The following is a 22,372-nucleotide window of genomic DNA, read 5'->3' on the forward strand; positions in this document are numbered from 1 at the left end:
AAAAGGAGATTTTGGAAGTCCTGTAGGGTGACTGGTGAGGGGTGAGGGTCACGGAAAACGATCCCATCGCCTGTGGGTGCAAGGGGTGAAGAGGATGGTTGAGAGGCTGTGGGAGAGAGAATGAGGATAAGACTAAAAGAGAGAAGAGGAAGAACTGAGAGGAGAGGGAGAAGATAGAAGAGCAGACAGAAGACAGAAGAAAGAAGAGAGATGATATAAGGCGGATGAGTGAAGAAATAAGAGAGATTGATCGATTGATTGATTGATTGAGTACTTTATTTATGTAGATTACAATATATACTGGCTTATACACTTATATACAATAGCTTACAATACAGCAAAATTATAGATGAATTTACATAATATAGACTAAGAAAATAATTATTGAACTGTATATGATATGGAAAAAGCAAATTTGTAATAACTGAAGATAATATTGTTATGCATCTACATAAATTGGCGGCGCTTTGGACACATCAATGTCCATTCTTCGGAAAGAATATTAAAAAATATTAACTCTCTACCAAACCGTTAATCTCATCAATTATTCAACTAAGGATTTATTTATGAATGGAAATATTGTAAAAGTTTTAATTAATATGGATATTCACGAGATAGGAAAACAGAAAATTGATAAAATAAAATAAAATATCAAATCATTGATTAATAAAATGGAGTAGGCTGAAAGTAGATCAGGGTAATCAACTTTTAGTAATATACAGCAGTATGCAGTGAATAATTGAAATAACATGAGTTTTCATAATATATATAATATATATATATATATATATATATATATATATATATATATATATATACAATTTATTCTATAACAGTTTATAGGTTTATATTGATGGGATGGGTGAGGGATGGTTGTCATGTGATCGTTCTAGGGCTGGACAGTTTCAGTCATTTGTTCCAAAAGATGTTTTTTTTTTAAAGTCAGGATGAAGCTCGCTCATCATTCTCGCTCAGAGGAGAGGTATTCCAGATGAGTGGGTATAAGAGAGAGAGAGAATAGAGAAGAGAGGAGGAAGAAGGAAGAATAGGAGAAGGAAGAGGAGGAGGAGTGGGAGAAGAAGAAGAAGAAGGACAACAACAGAATTGAACAAGACAAGAAGAACAAGAAGGGGATGACCAAGAGGGTAAAGGAAAAGGAGGAGTAGGAGAAGAAGAAGAAGAAGAAGAGAAGAAGAAGAAGAAGAAGAAGAAGAAGAAGAAGGAGGAGGAGTAGGAGGAGGAGAAGAAGAAGAGGAAGAAGAAGAAGAAGTATCATGGTCAGGATTTGCTCTTATAACAGGAAAAGCAACGCTGTGTAATTGAGAAGGAAGCGAGGTGGTTTGCTGTGTCCTGTGACGACAGACATCGAGGGGATGAATCCATCTTGGAGGGTGCACAGAGTCCAGGGTTTTCAGCCGGTCACTTCTTGACACAAAATTTGTACCTCCTCTCTGTCAAACCCTCTGGACAGACCACACACGCCGACTATTAAATCCTCATCCCAGATTAAACCTAATATCATCCTGCCAAGCAACCACATTCATCCCTTTCCAATCGTAGTCTCCAAAATAACCCAGTGGGAAACCCTTGAACCATAGAATAAACATCTATAGGTATGTATAGCTATTTTCTGCTCGAACATTTTCTTCATTCTCATTGTTGTTGTTGCTGTTCTTCTTCTTTTTTTCTTCTCCTTCGTCTTCTTCCTCTTTGTCTTCTTCAACCTCTTCCTCTTCCTCTTACGTTGCTGACCGTTTAACCTGAATCTAACTACGGAAGCCCTACCGTATTATCACAGTCCATGACTATATTGATGAATGCTTCTCAAATGTTTACGGATTTCCACTCGGTATTGTCTCTGTGACCAGAGATTGGGGAGAGCTTCTTGAATGCTTAGCTGCTAACCTAACCTAACTTCACTGTTTTGTTTCTGAGTTGTGAGAGGGTGCAATATCATCTCTGCTGAATGGAAGAGGTTAATCCTGATGATGACATTCTATTCAGAACCTCCGAGCGGAAGGTTGAAGGTCATTGTTCATCTATGAAGTAAAATATATTGATTTTAGGGTTCAGACTGTCAATGCCATCCGATTGGTTGGAGGGGACAAAAGTAAGTGAGAGCGAAGTTGTGGTACCTGATTTCGAGTCCACTTAGTTCAGAGTTTAAACCATGAACTAGATGAATATTTAGGGCCGGTTTCCGAGCTCGAGAATTAGCTAAGTCCTAGACTTATACAGCTGGAGTCAGAAAATTGGTTTTCCAAAACGGGGCGTAGTCGCAGTCATTGTCATGTTTGAATTAAATTTCGAAAAACTGGAAAATTGAGCACAAAATAAAATAAAGAGAAAATAGTGTAAAGTTTCAGCTATTTTGGATTATTTGGGAATGTCTAATTTCGTCAAGGAAAAACGTTTCCAATTATAGAAATGAAAAAATAAAAACTGCGACTACTGTTATAAAAACTGCGACTACGCCCCGTTTTGGAAAACCAATTTTCTGACTCCAGCTGTTTAAAGTCTAGGATTTAGCTAAATCCCGAGCTCGGAAACCGGCCCTAAAAGATTTTAATTGACTTTTTTATATAGACTGTCTATTATCTAAATATTATAAGATAGAATTTTGGGTGAATGCCTGTAGCTTTTAACTGAGCTTAATTTTATGTCTTGTTTATGAATGAGTTAATGTAAGTAAATAAAACAATAAATTATTGGAATAAATGAATTGATATTACACACTTGAAGAGTGCAGTGAATCAGGTAGAAGAATGAGACTATAAAGTTATCCATCGTTTTCTTTTATTCAAAATTATTCAGAATATACTTATTGAGTTTTCTCAACGTTTTTATGACTCCAACTTGTTTTTCTGTAATGAGTTTGAAATTCTGTCTGAAAGTTTCAAAAAGTTCTATATCACCCACTTACAAAATTGTTATCTAATTGAAGAATATTGAAACACTACGTTCTGATCAATTTATTGTTTATCAATCAGGAGGAAGAAGGCTTGAATTCGTGCAATTTAGAACTTTGAGTTGAATGTTCAAGTTGTTCATCGACCCAGTTACTGCTGGCATCTACTGACAGATTTCAGAACTGAGCCTCAATCAACTGTCGGCCAATCAGAAGAAAGAAGGCGGGGCTTGATATATTGCGATCCGAGCATATCCCAGTACTTGCCACTTTCCATTGGCAGAATTTGAATCTACGCCGCCATTGAAGACCGGCAATAATGGGATAGAGAATGAGCAGAAATACAAAATAATGACAAATTATTTCGAAAATGGGAAATAATTTTGAGACGTTTATTAACACATGACTGTCTACTACAATGATCATATATTGTGCTAGTGTTTGTTGATGTATATCCTCACTGTGTTAGAAATTTGATCAAGGTGATAAAGTGTTATTGATATCGTGAAGGAGTTATCATAAATGTAATAAAGTATCATATATCTACTTATCCTACCACATAAGGATTCAGGATTTCGAATATTAATTCACTTCTCAAATAATCCAAAAATACTGCACAGTGAATTTCAAAAACCGTTACGTTGGTAACATCAGACATGTTATGGAATGAATGAATAATTCGGCGACTGTTTAAAGAGGCAATACACAGGAGATTCACTGAAGATAGGGTGTTTAAAAAAACTCATATCTCTAAAGCGTTTCCATGTAAAATATCTCACAAGGGGTTGGGGAGGGAAGGGGAACAACACAGGCATAGAGTGACGGATGCCTGTTTATTTAGCAACTAAAGATTCCTTTTCCATTTTTCTCTTCCTACTCCTCCTTTATTAATCCTTCTTCATCACCTTCCTCTTATTATTTTTCTTCTTCTTTTCCTCCATCTTCTTCTTCTTCTTCTTCTTCTTCTTCTTCTTCTTCTTCCTTCTTCTTCTTCTTCTTCTTCTTCTTCTTCTTCTTCTTCTTCTTCTTCTCTTCTTCTTCTTCTTCGTCTTCTTCTTCTTCTTCTTCTTCTTCTTCTTCTTCTTCTTCTTCTTCTTCTTCTTCTTCTTCTTCTTCTTCTTCTTCTTCTTCTTCTTCTTCTTCTTCTCTTCTTCTTCTTCTTCTTCTCTTCTTCTTTTCTTCTTCTTCTTCTCTTCTTCTTCTTCTTCTTCTTCTTCTTCTTCTTCTTCTTCTTCTTCTTCTTCTTCTCTTCTTCTTCTTCTTCTTTTCTTCTTCTTTTCTTCTTCTTCTTCTCTTCTTCTTCTTCTTCTTCTTCTCTTCTTCTCTTCTTCTTTTCTTCTTCTTCTTCTTCTTCTTCGTCTTCTTCTTCTTCTTCTTCTTCATCATCTCCATAATCTACTCTTCCCTATTCTACTTCTTCTGCTCATCCTCACTCGCTTCTTTTCCTTCTTCTCCTTCCCCTCCCTCTCTTCCTCCTCTACCTTACACACCTTTCACTCTGTCTCTCATTTTTTTCACAAATCTTATCATTCTCCTCTAGCAAGAAAAAGAAATGCCTTTTGATTTTGTCAAGTTGAGAGTTCCTCACACACAAGTCAGTCGACTCCCTCAGTTTCTCCTCGCGTCGGCTATTTATCTTCATAAGCGCCATCTTGTTTTTTCTTTCTCTCTCTCCCAGTCCTCTCCCTCATTCCATCCTCTTCTCTCCTACTGAGGTGACAAGGACGCAGCAACAAGGGAGAGTAGAGAAGATTGCATCTTCCCTTACAAATCACGCAGCCAAACCAATTTGGAGAGGAAATATACAGCATTAACGCTGTGAAGCAAGGGGTTGAAGATAGAAAAAGATAGAGAAGCATGGGGTGAAGAAGGATAGACAGAGCTAGAGAAGCAAGGGCTAGAAGAAGGATAGACAGAGATAGAGAAGCACGGGGTTGAAGAAGGATAGACAAAGATAGAAGAGGGATAAAGTTCAAGACAGCCTTACACCACACTTTCAGTAGCGAGGCATGTCATGAATTTATATATTCTTCTTAAGAGACAGTATATCCCGGTTATAGTAGCATTAATCAGTAGACGATGCCTTTCTAGGATAGATTGCACCATGCTGTTGAACGGTTGTCTACTTCCTAAACCCTTTTCGACCATAACCTACAATTTTCTCACCAATTTCTATAATGAGCATCCTCTCCACATGCAGTATCATCCTTCTTGATAAGTTGTGGAGACTTCAAGATGAGTAGTTCTCTCTGTACAGAGTTCATGTTTCTCTTCAAGATGAGTGTCGTCGAAACTCTAGGAAACCGCGAAGAAACATAAACATATTTGATAATAATTTTTGGCTTCTATCTGTCTTCCTGTTATTTTCTTTCAGAGTTGGTGCTGTATCGTTGGAATTTGGATAAATAAATTAACATAATTTCCTACAGAGAAGCATTGGAAAAATATCTTCCATAAACATAAACATATTTGAAAATACTTTTTGGCTTCTATCTGTCTTCCTGTTATCTTTCTTTCACAATTGGTGCTGCATCGTTTGAAGTTGAATAAATGAATGAACATAATTCTCCATAGAGAAACATATAGGAAAAATATCTTGAAAGATAATTTTCTCATTGTTGTGATCGTTTTTGTGACAAGGGTGACGACAGCTTGTGAGCCGATCGAATGAGAGTTTAAATTTTTCCCTTTTTGTGTAGTTGAGAAGTTAATATTGTGTTAATTATTCATATTGAATGAAAAAGACTAAGAAATTGTCAAAAACCACAGATTTATTGATACTTAGAAAGACCGGTTTCGGTTATTACACCATTGTCGATCTGGTCTTTCTAAGTATCAATTAATCTGTGGCTTTTTGACAATTCCTTAGTCTTTTTCATTCAATGAGAATTTGAATCTTTGAATAGTTTTTGCAATTGGTAAGGATTAATGTTGGTCTGTCTTAATTTCCTCTTGGAAGACTTCCAAACCCCAAATTTTGAGATTCATTCCCTAGATAGTTATCTGTTTTCAATCACATTTCATTATCATTTGTGATAATTAATGAATTCATGATATTTATGGACATTTTTATGAAATATCTTCCCGTGATATTGAATCATTCCAAACATGAGATCTTTTTCACTTTCAGATATCGAATTAACTGATTTGAGAAGGATAATTTTAACATTCAAGCAGGAAGCTCCATTCAAAATAACTCACAATTTGTTTAGTATTTATTCATCGTTGTCGTCGTCGTCTTGTTACAGGGGTAGGTATTTAATACCTGTTCCGCCTTCAAACATTCTCCCGCCTTTTTCTTGGTTCGCCAATACTTCTCCTCCCTTCTGGCTTGTAAGCAATGACAGCTTTCGGGATTCTTCCGTTTTCCATTCTCTCAACGTGTTCTCTCCACTGTTGTCGATTCTCGTCAACTTGTTGAGGTATGGAGATTACATTGAGCTCTCTACGGATATCAATATTATAAAGCCTGTCCTCTCTGGTGCATCCCTTCACTGACCTTGAAAATCTCATTTCGGCCGCCTGTAACCAGCTCCACTCCCTTCTCTTTGGTACCCAAGTTTCAGAGCCATAAAAAAGTGTAGGGACGGCCATTACTTTATAAAATTTGAGTTTCATCTCTTTTCGGGAAGAGAGACGAACCTTAAATCTTAAAAATCTAATTTCGGACGCCTGTAACCAGCTCCACTCCCTTCTCTTTGGTACCCAGGTTTCAGAGCCATACAAAAGTGTAGGGACGGCCATTACTTTATAAAATTTAAGTTTCGTCTCTTTTCGGGCTTTAAAAAAAAAGTAAATTCGTATGGCTTTTGTTGGTGGGGAGTCCCCTGCGGGAAGGTCCCACCGCCTGAATATATAATTTAAGCCGTCAATGGGCATTACGACTGTCATACTTCAGCCGGGACCGACAGTTTAACGTGCTCATCCGATAATACGGGAGTGATCTGGTTAAAAAACTTTTGGTTTTTAGAGGGTTTGAACCCGGGCTTTATTTTTGAGAGTTCTGTTAAAAGTTCCGCATATGTACTGGAATCTGTTAATTTTTGTATTCAAGTCGTGGTCTTCCTCGTATGTAATATCACATCCCAAATATTTGAAATGTGATACCTGTTCCTGTTCCACTATTCTGTTGTTGAGAACTATAGTATTTATTCATCTTCTAGAAATTGGAAATTTCATTCAACTTAAAAACTTCATTGAAGAAAAAAGCTTCATTACAACTATAAAAATTGGAAGTTGAAATTGTGTAGCATACTACGGACAACAGTTTATAATCATTAATTTTTTGATTAATTAATTGATAGTAGTGACTGACCTATATCAGAAGATCCACCCCATGTTCCTTGTTGACTCTGCCTGGCCAGCTTTGTGATAGCTTCCACGTACAATCTGGAAGCTGTGGCAGCAGCTGAAACAAAAATAAAAAATTAATTATCAATTCAAGTGGATAACAAAGGCTTAGAATAGATAACGATATAATATGTATGGACCATACCATGGGAGAACAATTTGATAGCCTCAAAATTTTGACCATTTTCAGACTATACACCAAGAAATGTTTTCTAACACTGAAATCGATAACTGAAGAATTATTTAACCATCAGTTTCACCAGAGATAATCGAAAAAGTATTTCCCAACTTCATGGTATCATACAAAATCAAATAAAGAAATTATACACATCAGCAACACAGAAGACTATTTTTCATAAAACGTTAATCCTACATGGGAGCTAGATTCTTCAACCAGCTACCAATCAATATCAAAGAGAAGAGGGTTTTGCGGAATTCAAAAACGAGTTGAAAAGTTATCTACTTCCAATGAGCCCGTATATTCATTTCAATTGAATACTTTTTTTTAATTTAAAAATGATTTGTGTTTCATGAATTATGTGTTTTGGATTGTAAATTGAAGAATTTTGAAGTGATACATATCCTAACTACATTTGGACTGTTGTATAAATTAGAATTGGAACCGTTTTGGGCTTATAAGCCTGTGGTACTTTTCTGAAGTTGTGTAATTCTGAATGATTGAATGAATAAATAATTTTCCAATTGATTATTGTAAATTATACATTGGTTTTATGATGACACAATTTATAGACTATTGTATCAATGCGATATTTGATTTTGGTTTGAATCGATTTGATAGTAGGAATTCAGTTAATCTGGAGATGAGTATAGAATCTCAGAACAATTTTGATAGAACTTCAAGGACTTGGAAAGTTACATAAAGTATGCCTAGCCTTAGTCATTGCAATTAAACATGTCGTCATAAGCAACTATGTAAAATATTGTGACTGAACGTGTCTGATCATGTATTGTCTTGTCTCAACTAACTGATGTGCGTGAACCCTAAATATCCTTACGACTCCGTCTCAATACACAACAACCGCAGCTAACAATATTGATGCTTCTGTCTTGACGTTCTTAGTTAAATTTTCAGCACTTATCTTCAAGATCAGTAGAATAATATATCGTAAAAAGTCCTCTGTGAAAGTCAATGTGAAATTGTTTACACCTTGAACTATAGTCTGCAGAGTTATATATTTGTGGCTTCTCATTAGATGTTCAAAATACAGGAGTTTTCTCTGAATAAATGTCCTCTGATCATTCAGAGGACAAGTAAAAAAGAGAAAACTCCTGTATCTTGGACATCTAATGAGAATCCACAAATATATAACTCTGCAGACTATAGTTCAAGGGAAAATCAGCGGAAAAAGGAGTGTTGGAAGGCGACGTGTTTCCTGGCTTGAAAATTTGAGGGATTGGTTTGACTGCAGCAGCAAAGACTTGTTTCGAGCGGCAGTGAATAAGATCCGGATTGCTGTGCTGATAGCGAACCTCCGATAGGAGACGCACTAGAAGAAGAAAAAGTCATCACAATGCCTCTTCCTGAATGAATCAAGTCATCTCAATACCTATTCTTCAATCTAATACTCATTCCTCATTAATAATAATTAAGTATTGGATACGTTATATTTGATAAAGTGGAAGCTGAATAGTATGTTTCCCCTTGAAAGCCCCATACTTGTGTAGATCTCTTACCAGATCAATAGCACAATGCCTCTTCCTGAATGAATCAAGTCATCTCAATACCTATTCTTCAATCTAATACTCATTTATCATTAATTATAATTAAGTATTGGATACGTTATATTTGATAAAGTGGAAGCTGGATAGTATGTTCCCCCTTGAAAGCCCCACACTTTTGTAGATCTCTACCAGATCAATAGCACAATGCCTCTTCCTGAATGAATCATGTCATCTCAATACCTATTCTTCAATCTAATACTCATTTCTCATTATTAATAATTAAGTATTGGATACGTATATTTGATAAAGTGGAAGCTGAATAGTATGTTTCCCCTTGAAAGCCCCATACTTGTGTAGATCTCTTACCAGATCAATAGCACAATGCCTCTTCCTGAATGAATCAAGTCATCTCAATACCTATTCTTCAATCTAATACTCATTTATCATTAATTATAATTAAGTATTGGATACGTTATATTTGATAAAGTGGAAGCTGGATAGTATGTTCCCCCTTGAAAGCCCCACACTTTTGTAGATCTCTTACCAGATCAATAGCACAATGCCTCTTCCTGAATGAATCATGTCATCTCAATACCTATTCTTCAATCTAATACTCATTTCTCATTATTAATAATTAAGTATTGGATACGTTATATTTGATAAAGTGGAAGCTGAATAGTATGTTTCCCCTTGAAAGCCCCACACTTGTGTAGATCTCTTACCAGATCAACAGCACGATCACTCTTCCCCATATCTAGATCACGCCGACATGTGGATTACCCTCGTGAGATGTTTTTCCACTTATAAACACAGGATTTGCTGTCTACTCCATTGCGAGACTCCAAATAAAAAGCGACTGGAAAAACTCCGGGAAATTCCAGGAGGTGAGATTCCAGTGCCCGGAGAGCTCACCTGGGAAATTTAGAAAGTGTTTTGGCTGAGGTTTGTTGAGAAGCAAAAGTGAGGTAAATAGCTGTTGAGCTCAACGCGCCGTGAACGATGTGCCTTTTCGCCGTTTCGAACACTTTCACTTTTCGGCTTTAGTGCACTGGAGAAGTGTGCGATGTCCTACGGATTTAGATGCAGATTTCTCCTTCGAGAAGCGAGGAGATTTCTGGCAAACATTGTGAATGCTCTTGCCACGTGCCGGATATCTGGTGTGGGAAAAATCTGTATCTCTCCAAACATGCTTGAAAAAGCATATAGCTGTTGAAGTCCGTGTGGTACTTGTAGTTTTATCAAATTTGTTCTGTCATTCTATTCTCATCTCTGGTAGAATTCTCATAACTGGTGTATTCTGTATCTATTCTTATTATGGTGTGGAAAACACGTCTATCTCACCTTAATTAATTGTTTCAAGTGTTTGTGTTTTGTTTCTATTTGGAAGAAGTTAGTGAAGAATAATTGAAAAGTCGCACATAACCTTTATTTCGACAATTTATTTTATGAAATTGGGGTGTAAAGAAGTTTTGGACTGTAGTCTGTTTCTTTGTCCTTAAGTTGATTGTAAATGATAAATAAATGAATAAGTATCTTCTTCCTCTTCTTCTTCTTCTTCTTCTTCTTCTTCTTCTTCTTCTTCTTCTTCTTCTTCATCATCATGCTGCACTTGTCCAAAACAAGGAAGACACACATTCCTCGTAGCCACGAGCCGATTCTATAGCTCTTCTTGTAACAAATCAAACGGCAGCGAATTGCAATTTCCCGTCTAGGAAGGAAGCTATTCTGCACTTGCTCCCTCACTCAGTCTCTCTCACTCCCACCCACCAATCTTGTGGTTTCTCCCTATCGTCTTCAACAAGCGTTCACTTCCTTTTCGTTGTTCTAGACCGCTTTGAATCCAGTTACATTCAATGTCAATGATTATCAAGTGCGGGATCAATCATTGGTAGATGATTCGTGTTTGAAGAGTTTAGCCCGGTTGCACGAAAGCCTGTTGAATTCTAGTCATGGTTAAATTCCACGAGAACCAATCAGAGAGGACTGTTTAGAGAAGAAGGCTTCTTTGATTCGTTCTTCTGCATTTAATTACAGTTAAAAATTAACAGGTTTTGATTTTTTTGGTAGTCAGGTAGATAATATCATAGGGAAACGATAGCATAAGTAGATATCCCATGGTATAGGGCGTTTATATCGCAACTTTTTACTGTTATCCCAAGCCGATAGTTCATGTAGTTCTTTCCCATGCAGCTGTATGACACTGGTATAGTCTCTCATATTGTGCCGTTCATACACTCTCACCCCAACAAAACAGTAAAAATTGACAATAATCAACAGTAATCGGCTTGAGATAACAGTAAAAGTTGCGACATAAATTCCCTATACCATGGGATATCTACTTACGCTATTGTTTCTCTATGATAATATTCCCTTGTTATATTGTTAGTTGTTAGGCAATGCAACGAGTGCTTTAAGAACAAGAGGAAGTTCAATATAAATTCTCTTGACATTTATTGTTCCAGGCGAAAAGTTCAATGCAACGGGTGGTTCAAGGAAGACGAACGTCAAGGTTGAAAGATCGGAAAATATTTTCCAATTTCCCACTTGCAAGAAAAGTTGTTGCTTAAAGAAGAAAAGTGCAGTACTCTCATTGCAATAGATCGAATCAAAATACGATTCCATTTTCACGAGAAGAATTTTCAGAAATCGATATTTAAAAAAATATATCTCATCAACATTACTATTTCACTACCCTACTATGCATTTTTGTAAGACTCTCCGTGTAAACGTACAGGTAGTAGAAAAAGTATGTCAGTATAGTATTTTATAGTTGAAATGAATGAAAAATGTAGATGGATTGAAAAGGCGATAAAATTTAATAACTCATAATACTACTTGGTTGAATTGTAAACTCATTTGATATGATCTTCATCTTGCTAAATGTAGTGTGTCGGATGCCGCCCAAGTCAAGCAGTTGGATATCGTATCAATGAAGTGCAATGAAATCCAGGATTATAGAGGAAGGATATTATGTCTACCTTGAATGAGTAGAAATTTCATTCATTTGGATTGAGAAAGACAACAATTGGTAAAACAATAAGAAATAACTTAAATAACATGAGGAATTTTGGTGGATGAAAAAAGTTGAACCTGGGGCTTAAAATTCCAGCTTTAACATAGATTTCCAACCGAAATACAGGTGAAGCGAACGTAAAAAATGAGCGAAATACGATCGAGTGATGTGTGAATGAAATTGCATCACTAGCCTTTTTGTGGCAGCCCACGTGTATTGGGGAGGTGTGCGGATGAGTGTGCATTTCTCCCACCTCTACCCCTCATTTTATTCACCACCCCTCCGCCCCACCAACCAACACCCCAAAATCCTTTCACAGTAAAGCATTTCACGCCTTGCGATTTCGCGTTTGACGCGTCTGCTTTTATTTACATAGCACTAAAAAAGATCGTGTATGCCAATTCCTAACGTCTCAATTCTGAATTTATTTCTGTGTTACGTAGAGCAGGTTGATTACTGCGAGAGATGTGTCAAACCAAAAAGGTGTGAAGTGTTGATAATTTCCGTTTATTTTACTATCTGGGAAGCCAATGAATTTTTAATTCTGTAGATAATGATTTTGAATTGAGAAGTGGACGGTTTATTAGAGTTGATCAAGTTCCATGAATAGACATAAACAAAGAACACTTCACTTATATGGGTAACCTTTTGAAAAATCAATAAAAACAATATATAAATCTTGTAGTACCCATTAATTGAATAAAAACAAGATTTTTGAAAAAAATAAAGGGTACTTACAAGATGTATATATTGTTTTTATTAACATAAAAAAAGGTATCTGTTCAATAATCTTACTTATAACACTTTGTATCTGACTCCTATTCGCGGACAAAGTCCAGTAACATACTGTACTTTTTGTGAGTAGTATTTTGTTCACTTGTAACTTGTCGTGTTATACTTTTGTTAATATATTGTATGAATTTCGAGTGAATAAATTTGAATTTGAATTTGAGTTTGAATTTTGTACTAATAATAAAAAATAATACTCGTTATTAAACCATTATCTATGTGTATTGAAATTCATGGAACGATTTTGTTCAGATCTTGTTCAACCTGACTTGACCTTCAAGATGAAAGTTCAAACTTGGTTGGAGCTTCAAAACTGTAAAATTTTCTTTTTACAGAAAAAATAAATTTCAATTTCAACTGCTTTAAAGCTCAATTTATAATACAAAGTTCAAAGGTGATGTGAACATGATTACCTTATTCACAATACACAATTTTGAATCCAAAAGGGAACGTATCCACTGAAATTTCAAATTTACATATCAGTTTTGCTTTTTGTGTAGTTGAGAAGTTAATATTGTGGTAATTATTCATATTGAATGAAAAAGACTAAGAAATTGTCAAAAAAACCACTGATTTATCGATAATTAGAAAGACCGGTTTCGGTTATTACACCATTGTCAATCTCTGATAAACTCAGGTTTTTTGACAATTTCTTAGTCTTTTTCATTCAATATCAGTTTTGCCCCACTATTAGGACGTACTCTCAAATACACTATCGTATCAGAATCAGGTCTTATATTTCGGATATTTTAAGATGTCTTATATTTCGGGTATTTTAGGATGTCTTATATTTTTGATATTTTAGGATGTCTTATATTTCGGGTATGTTAGGATGTCTTATATTTTGGTTATTTTAGGATGTCTTATATTTCAGATATTTAAGGATGTCTTATATTTCGGATATTTTAGGATGAAATTTTTTGAGAGATAGTCTACTCTGTACTCAATATCAGATCTAATACACCTCTCGAATATTTCGGCTTACACCACACCTCGGCAACTTCCACCCCAAAATATTGCAAATTATTTGAATGCGCCCTCGTGGGGTTGAAGTGGACATATTGCACTAGTTCGCACGTTGCACACTGGACGTTGGTCGGCAATTGATACGCCTCACTAGTCATGCATTTAGTGGGGGAGGAAGACAGAGAACATAGAGAGAGAGTGAGCCAGAGAGTAAACTAGAGAAAGAGAGAAAATGGGAGAAATAGAGTGGGGATGTACGAGAACGATAAATACCGGGAGAGATGAAGAGTTTGTGAAAGAGAGATGGTGTACGGAAGAGTGTGAGAGAGTGAGTGAGTGAGTGAGTGAGTATGTGAAAGAGATTGGAAGAGAGAGAGAGAGTGTGACAGCAGTATTTGTGGCACGCTTGAAAGATTTCAACACTCCGCAAAATCACTGTACGGTAAATACCGGTGGCATGATGGCAACACCCTTGTTGTTAGAAATATAGAGCCAGACCTGACGCCAACTCACTTTTTAACACGTTGGACACGTTAACACATGCTTTTTAAACTTAATAGAAACTTCATTGAAAATATTAATTTCTCATTCAAATAAGAAATGAATTCACAATAAGCTAGTTTATTATTGACTAGCCGTCAGGCTCGCTTCGCTCGCCATATCCGTCTAGCCAGGGGGCTCCGCCCCCTGACCCCCGACTAGATCGTCCAAAAATTAGATCAGAGGGCTCGCTTCGCTCGCCTGCATGTAGGCCTAAGCGGAACCTCTGTACCGAATTCTGGACCCCCGACTGGATTGTCCAAAAATTAGATCAGCGGGCTCGCTTCGCTCGCCTGCATGTAGGCCTATGTACCGAATTTGAACGTATTATGTGAATTTGATCTCGAAAAACACCTGTTACTTTATTGGCGTATCTTTGGCAAACAAAATTCTTCCATCTCAGCTAAACCTGTGTAGTCTACTGATTTTTTTTAAATATATTTCCATCAATTATTGGAAAAGGTGAGGGAACGCAGAAAAGCTGAGAAACGCTAATTTTGGCTAATTGGATAAATTGGTATTTAAGAGGTCCTGGATAAATGCATTTCAATCTTCAACTTGGAGCCAACCTAACAAAGTCAACTCAACTTAATGCCAACCTGACAAAAATTTTAATCTAGTTACCAGAACACCTGTTTCGAAGAGGTACTCTCTCTAGATTATAGTTCTATATTAACATATGGTATGGACATTTCAATTATAATATTTCAAGATATTGGAATAAGAAGAATATACATGCTAAAAGACTAACTTTAAACCCTTAAAAACCACCCTTAGAGTTAAAATATCGCCAAAAGATTTCTTAGTGCGCCTCTAAAGGGCTAACTGAACATACCTACCAAATTTGAACGTTTTTGGTCCGGTAGATTTTTAGTTCTTCGAGTGAGTGAGTGACTGAGTGAGTGAGTGAGTCAGTCAGTCAGTGAGTGAGTGCCATTTCGCTTTTATATAAATGGTTAATTAATTAATTAATTAATTAAATTGAATTAAATTAATAGTTAATACTAGTCTGTAGTAAGTAATTTTACTTGAGTGTGTTGTGTTGTGTGAGAGAAATTGTGATAAGTGCACTAAACTGCAGTCTACTTAGGGCCGTCTGCACAGTGACACTTTAAACTAAATTCCATTTTAAATTGGATTAAATCCGTACCAAGTATCGTTGGTTATAATGTGTTTAATTTTGAGTTTAAGCCAACAGCTGATTAAATTCAGTTTAAGCTTCGACTGTGCAAATGGCCATTATAGTATTAGATTGATAAAAGTGAATTCGACCACTAAACCTATGTTTTTCGATTCCATGAGTATAGTAACTTTAATATCTTCAGTAGCATATATTTATATAAGTATTTTCATAACCACAGACTATTTTCATCAAAATTGGGGAGAGAAAGAGTTTTGAGTTTATCCTGTAGATTCTCTCCCAATCATGGTAGTGAGTTAGTGGGATCATTTTGGTAGAGAGTTAGTGGGAAGGATACTTCGAATATTCTTTTCGAAGAATGAACATTGATATGTCCAAAGCTCCACCAATTCATGTGGATGCATAACAATATTATCTATTTTATCTATAGTTATTACAAATTGTTTTTTTTCATATGATATACAGCTCAATAATTATTTTCTTAGTTTATATTTTGTAAATTCATCTATAATTTTGCTGTATTGTAAGCTACTGTATATAAGTGTATAAGCCAGTATATATTGTAATCTACATAAATAAAGTACTCAATCAATCATTTATATTGTGATTGTGGAATGTGATAAATGAATAAACATTGGATGAAATATTAATATCTGCTCTGCCTGAAATCCATTTCTGACTCAGCAGAATAGGCACCTGCAACTCCACTTTTGAATGCAAACGCAAATAGCGCTGATTGCATATGGAAGGGTGCAAAGATTTGCTCTGCAATCTGAAGTTTGTAAATACGATTTGTGATGGTAGCAGGCAACGCAAGAGAAGCAGCATCAGAATCATCAGAACATCAGCTTCAGCAGAACATGAGTAGTATCAACATCATAACCATCAGTATATCAGCATCAAAAACATCAGAACATCATCATCAGAGCCTTTGCAGAACATCAGCAGCATCAGGTACAGAATCATCAGAACTCTAGTTCCATCAGCATCAGTAAAACGTGGATGTCAACAAAGTTATTGAGGGGACAGTTAACGCGCAACTTGGTTCTGTGTACTCGAAAAATTAGCCACACTAAGCTAACAGTCGGCGCGGTGTACAGTTTTATTGAATGGTGCTTTCGTACTCCCTGATGAATCCTTCTAGTTTGAAACCTTTTGCTGGGGAAATGAGCGAGAGGATACTGATATATTTGCTGGTGAATTTGATAGATGAATATAAAATTTGAAGGTTTGGTAAAGAATTTTAAAAATGAATTTGGATCAGAAGCAAAAGGTTAATAGTTAATAGTTTATTTATAGTTTAATAGTCTAAGCTAACAGTCGGCGCGGTGTACAGTTTTATTGAATGGTGCTTTCGTACTCCCTGATGAATCCTTTTAGTTCGAAACCTTTTGCTGGAGAAATGAGCGAGTGGATACTGATATATTTGCTGGTGAATTTGATAGATGAATATAAAATTTGAAGGTTTGGTAAAGAATTTTAAAAATGAATTTGGATCAAAAGCAAAAGGTTGATAGTTAATAGTTTAATAGTTTAATACTTCAATTAATAGTTTTCTTAATAGTTATGGAGGTGATATTGTGATAGCTATTCATACCTATATATAAATGAGTTTATTTTACAGCTCCAGCCGTTTCTCGCATCCCATCTGCCATTTATTATCCATACCTACCTGAGTAGAACGACTATATATATTATGTTTTCTAAACACAGATTTATGGTCCTTCTAAATGTTTTCTTTAATATGTGAATATTTCCTATTTTAGTGATAATAATGTTAAATATTTCTTCCATGTTTGGTTTTGAAGCATCTACTTTTTTTAAAATCTACTTTGTGAAAATAATTAAGGACTAAACATTTTGTAAAATTAACAAAGACAAGAAAATAATTGAGGACTGAAAATTTTGTGTATTGAACAATGTAGTGACTACAAGACAGTTTATTTCGGACTATGTGTAACCTTATCTAAATTTGGGAAAGGAATAGCACAAGGTTACCTTATTTTTCCTCTCCCTAGCATTTTGATGATGTACTTATTGTATGAATCAATCAATCAATAGGAATACGAGATACCAGCTTCGGTTATTACACCATTATCAATCACACATTGTGTGAATTGAGTTATTATATTCACATAACCTCTAGACTGTGTATTATGAATTAAGATCCAAAGCAGTTTTGGGAGAATGCCTGTAGTTTCAATTGAATTGTTATAAATGAATGAATAGATTACAATGATACAGTTTTCTCATCTCAAATAATTGATTGGGTAACGAGATATCGACTTCGGTTATTACATCATTATCAACCACTGGTAAACTAAATCTAGAGTGAAGATCAGCAGTATTTTACAGCACCGCTATTGGTAGATGCTGTGACCTATCATGGTGAACGTCTGCAATTGGCCTAGACGAGCCCCTCCCCAATTACTGTTCCAATGCTTGTCTAGGCCAATAACTGACGTTCATCTTGAAAGGTCACGGCATCTACCAATAAGAGTGCTCGGTCGTTAATGTAGATACAGCTGCTCTGCAATACAGTTCAAGTTTGCCTAATCCGGTAACTCGATTTCCGATAGATCTGTGGTATGACAATATCTAGTCTTTTTATTCAGTATGGATAACAACCACAATATCACTTTCACAATACTACTTAAGAGCCGGTTTCCGAGCTCGGAATTTAGCTGAGTTCTAGACTTTAAACAGGTGGAGTCAGAAAATTGGCTTTCCGGAACAGGGCGCAGTAGCAGTTTTTATGACAATCTATATTCTTTCATTTCTGTAATTGGAAATTACAGAAAAGCAGAATCTTGAAAATTGGCTGATATTGAAAATGGCTTGTAATTGGCTGAAACTTGAAAATTGACTGAAATTTTGAAACAGAAAATTGGCTTTCCGAAACGAGGCGTAGTGGCAGTTTTTATGACAATCTATATTCTCTCATTTCTGTAATTGGAAATTACAAAATAGCTGAAACTTTACAACATTTTATCTTCATTTTATTTTGTATCCAATTCTCTAGTTTTTCGAAATTTTATTAAAAAGTGACTATGACTATCACTACGACTAAGCCCCGTTCTGGAAGCCAATTTTCTGACTCCAGCTGTTTAAAGTCTAGAACTTAGCTAAATCCCGAGCTCGGAAACCGGCTCTAAAAGTAAATGTACGTATTTCCTCGTATAAAATTAAGGAAACTTGAATCCCGACTTTGATAATTCTAGTTCTTATTGATGAGAGCAGAATTTAATCTCGAAAATGTATCAAATTAATAGCCTAAAATATTAACGTTTACGTTAAAATATCTACGCATCTTAAAAAGTTCTGGAAGGAATTGCAATAAATAACGTTCAGTCACTCCAATTCCAAATAACTATTCAGAAATAAATAAATCGAATACAACTTTTCACAATAAAGTTCCTAAGCTAAATATAAAATTTTGCATTCACTATCGCCTCGGCGTTTGTGTCCTATTGTCACTATCGCCGATGCTTGCACGATAAGTCCCCTCCCGCTATAAATAATAATATACGTTGCGAATATATTTATTTTTTGCTGAACTGTCATCCTGCATACTTGTAATGCGCAATATATTCGGGGATTTGGAGGGGTGTGGCAGAGCATGTCCGTTTCTCCCTATTGTTGGAGGCTCAGCGTAGTGCAGTTGAAAAACGCGCTGGACGAGGAGACTTGAATATTAGCTATCATAGAAATCTACTGAACAATGATTATAAACATATACGTGAACAGTATTATATGCAGTGGATTATATACATCAACACTATCGGGAATATTATATTCAAATATTTAATATTATTTTAATAATATATTAAAATTTGTAATAATTGAATATTAGATAAATAATAAGATTCATTGTGATACATTCTGTGATTTATTTGAAGTATTATGTCAACCTTCAAAATTCAAAATCTTCAAATCATTATTCCTGGACCAAAAATCAAGTAAAGAAGCAGTGTGTGATTACATAACCTCAACCTTTGGAAATCATTAACTTTTTATCGAAATTTTTGGAGAGAAATAGTACAGGCTCAGCCTGGTTTTCCGGCCAATGTCATAATTATATTATGATTGTAGTATTTTGTACAATAAATGAATGAATTAAAAATGAATAAATGATGGAAATTACTATCCCTGGACCTTGAAACACGTCAGAAATCATCAATAAACTTGATGTATGTAATGTCATAGAGAAACAATAGCATAAGTAGATATCCCATGGTATAGGGCGTTTATGTCGCAACTTTTACTGTTATCTCAAGCCGATAGTTCATATAATTCTTTCCCGTGGACCTGTGTGACACTGGTAGTCTCTCATATTGTGCCGTTCATACACTCTCACCCCAACAAAACAGTAAAATTCGACAATAATCTACAGTAATCGGCTTGAGATAACAGTAAAAGTTGCGACATAAACGCCCTATACCATGGGATATCTACTTATGCTATTGTTTCTCTATGGTAATGTCTAGAAATGAAAGGTTTCTTTGCAGAATTAGATTCTAGTCATCTATTTGCTTTTTTATCTTCATCTTTTTCATCATGTTATCGACCTCACCTGTCCTCTATACCTTATACTTTTCTAGTATATTTTGGAATCCACATATATTTAAATCTTGTCCCATTTGTCTCTTCTCTTTGTTCATTATCACTCTCTCTAACCTCTTTTTGTCCTTTCCTGTCTCTCCTTCATCATGTTTTTCAAGCCTCATTCCCCTCTTTATCTTGTTCATGATCCTCTCTTATCTTTTCTGGTCTCTTTCTTTTTCTTTCATGATGTTTTGATTTCTCAACCCCTCTCCACCTTGTTCATCATGATCCTCTCCTAATTACCTTAATTTCTCCTCCATCATATTCTTGCCTTCTCCTGCCCTTCTTTCCACTGTCTACTTATCCTTTTCTAGTCCCTTTTACTATTTCCTTCTGCTATGTTTTCAACTTCTAATTTCCTCTCCACCTCGTTCATTATGATCCTCTCCTAATTATCTTAATCTCCCCTCCCTCTCCTCCATCATATTCTTGCCTTCTCCTTTCCTTTTTTCACCTTCTATTTATACTTTTCTATCACCTTTCATGTTTTCCTTATCTTGCTAAGTTCTTAACTTCTAATTCCCTCTTCACCTTGTTCATCATGATCATCTCCTCTTCTTATTATTATCTTAATTTTCCTCCTTTTCCTTCATCATATTCTCGCCTCCTCTCGCCCTTCTTTTCACCCTCTATCCATCCTTTTCTAGTCCCTTTTACTTTTTCCTTCTTCTGCTATATTGCACGGTGCGCAATACACTTCCACCACTTGAGACGTCAAAAGACGAGCCGACTCCTCCATCTCTCTTGCTCATTCACGCTACCATCACTTACCATTTACTTTCTCTCTCTCCATTTACTTTGTATCGTACATTTTGCAGCAACTTCATCCTATAATTTTCTGACTCCCCTCAACGCATTCATTTCCACTGCAGATTTCTTTCAGATCTCCTTTCCAAGATGGAAACACACCCAGTGTTCCCCCACTTATAAAGTCTCTTCTTTTATCTCTCTCTTTATAGAGATATTCCCATCATTTCTCTGCTTATAATAAATACTCTTCCAGCTATCACCCTCTCATTCTCTCTCTATCTTACTCTCTCTCTTGCTCTTCGATATTCTCTCTCTTTTCTTGCACTCAATCACCCTGTCCTCTCTCTCTTACATTCTCCCACCCTCACTCTATTTCTCTCTCACTCTCTCTTTCTCTTCATAGATACACTCTCTGCACTCCTCTCCTCAAAAGATCTTTTCTTTACTCTCTCTATCACTCGCTCTCTCTCCCTTATAATCACCCTCTCCTCTCTCTTTCTCTTGCACTCGATCACACTGTCTCTCTCTGTTACATTCTCCCACCCTCACTCTATTCCACTCTCACTCTCTCTTTCTCTTCATAGATACACTCTCAGCATTCCTCTCATCAAAAGATCTTTTCTTTCCTCTCTCTATCACTCGCTCTCTCTTCCTCCATCTCTCTCACTCTCTCTCTCTAATCTAATCTAATCTCTCTCTCTCTAATCTGATCTAATCTCTCTCTCTCTCTCCAATCTAATCTAATCTAATCTAATCTAATCTAATCTAATTTAATCTCTCTCTCTCTCTCTTCATAGACATACTCTCTGTATTCTTCTCAATTCTTCTCAATCTACTCTTTCATCTCAATTTTTTTCTCTCTCTCTCTTAATAGAAACCTCCAAGCATTCCCCTACTTACGAAGTCTTTTCTTTTATCTTGCTCTTCACATGATTGTGGACTGATACAGTACTACTGATTGCAGTTAAAGCTCATTGATTCCGATTTGACGGTCTCTCTTTCAGGAGAATTATGGAGTTCGAGATTCGATGCGAAGATATCTGCAATCAACGTACAGGACTTCCAGGTCTCATTCCACTTTCAAGAATAAGGAAATCTTAGTTTGTAGATCGTAGATAGTTCAGAGCAAATCTGGAATATTGTACTTCAATGGAATATGTCCACAATAAAAGAAAGTGTGAGTAGCTACAGTTAAAGCGAGAGAAACGACGAGGAAAATTATCTTAAGATGATTAAAAGATCAAGTTGGAATGTAGAGAAGAAGAAGAAATGAGTGAATGAATTTGGATAATGAAGGAATTAATATTGATTCAAGAATAAGCTGAAACTGATGACCAGAGAAGAAGATGGACACGAATAAATAAGAGAACAATAAACAGACAAAGAATGAAGGAAAGTATTGTATTTTCGTGTAGTTGCGAAGTTGATATTGTGGTAATTATTCATATTGAATGAAAAAGACTAAGAAATTGTCAAAAACCACAGATTTTTTGGTACTAAGAAAGACCGGTCTCGGTTATTACAACATTGTCAATCTCTGATAAACTCATTTATCAGAGATTGACAATGGTGTGATAACCGAAACCGGTCTTTCTAAGTATCAATAAATCTGTGGTTTTTTACAATT

The 22,372-nt window shown here is 35.8% G+C and overlaps 1 protein-coding gene across 2 annotated transcripts in view; it reads right to left on the reverse strand.

The window, feature by feature from the left end:
• LOC111063241 (brain-specific angiogenesis inhibitor 1-associated protein 2) overlaps positions 1 to 22,372 on the reverse strand; it is a 552,780-nt gene that overhangs the window by 160,138 nt on the left and 370,270 nt on the right. For both annotated transcript variants that reach the window (XM_039433822.1, XM_039433823.1), the window contains exon 4: positions 7,224 to 7,316. In XM_039433822.1, coding sequence (XP_039289756.1) covers positions 7,224 to 7,316 — 93 coding nt within the window. The remainder of the gene's footprint in view (positions 1 to 7,223; positions 7,317 to 22,372) is intronic.

The sequence above is a fragment of the Nilaparvata lugens genome, chromosome 8, assembly GCF_014356525.2.
Source record: "Nilaparvata lugens isolate BPH chromosome 8, ASM1435652v1, whole genome shotgun sequence".
NCBI lineage: Eukaryota > Metazoa > Arthropoda > Insecta > Hemiptera > Delphacidae > Nilaparvata > Nilaparvata lugens.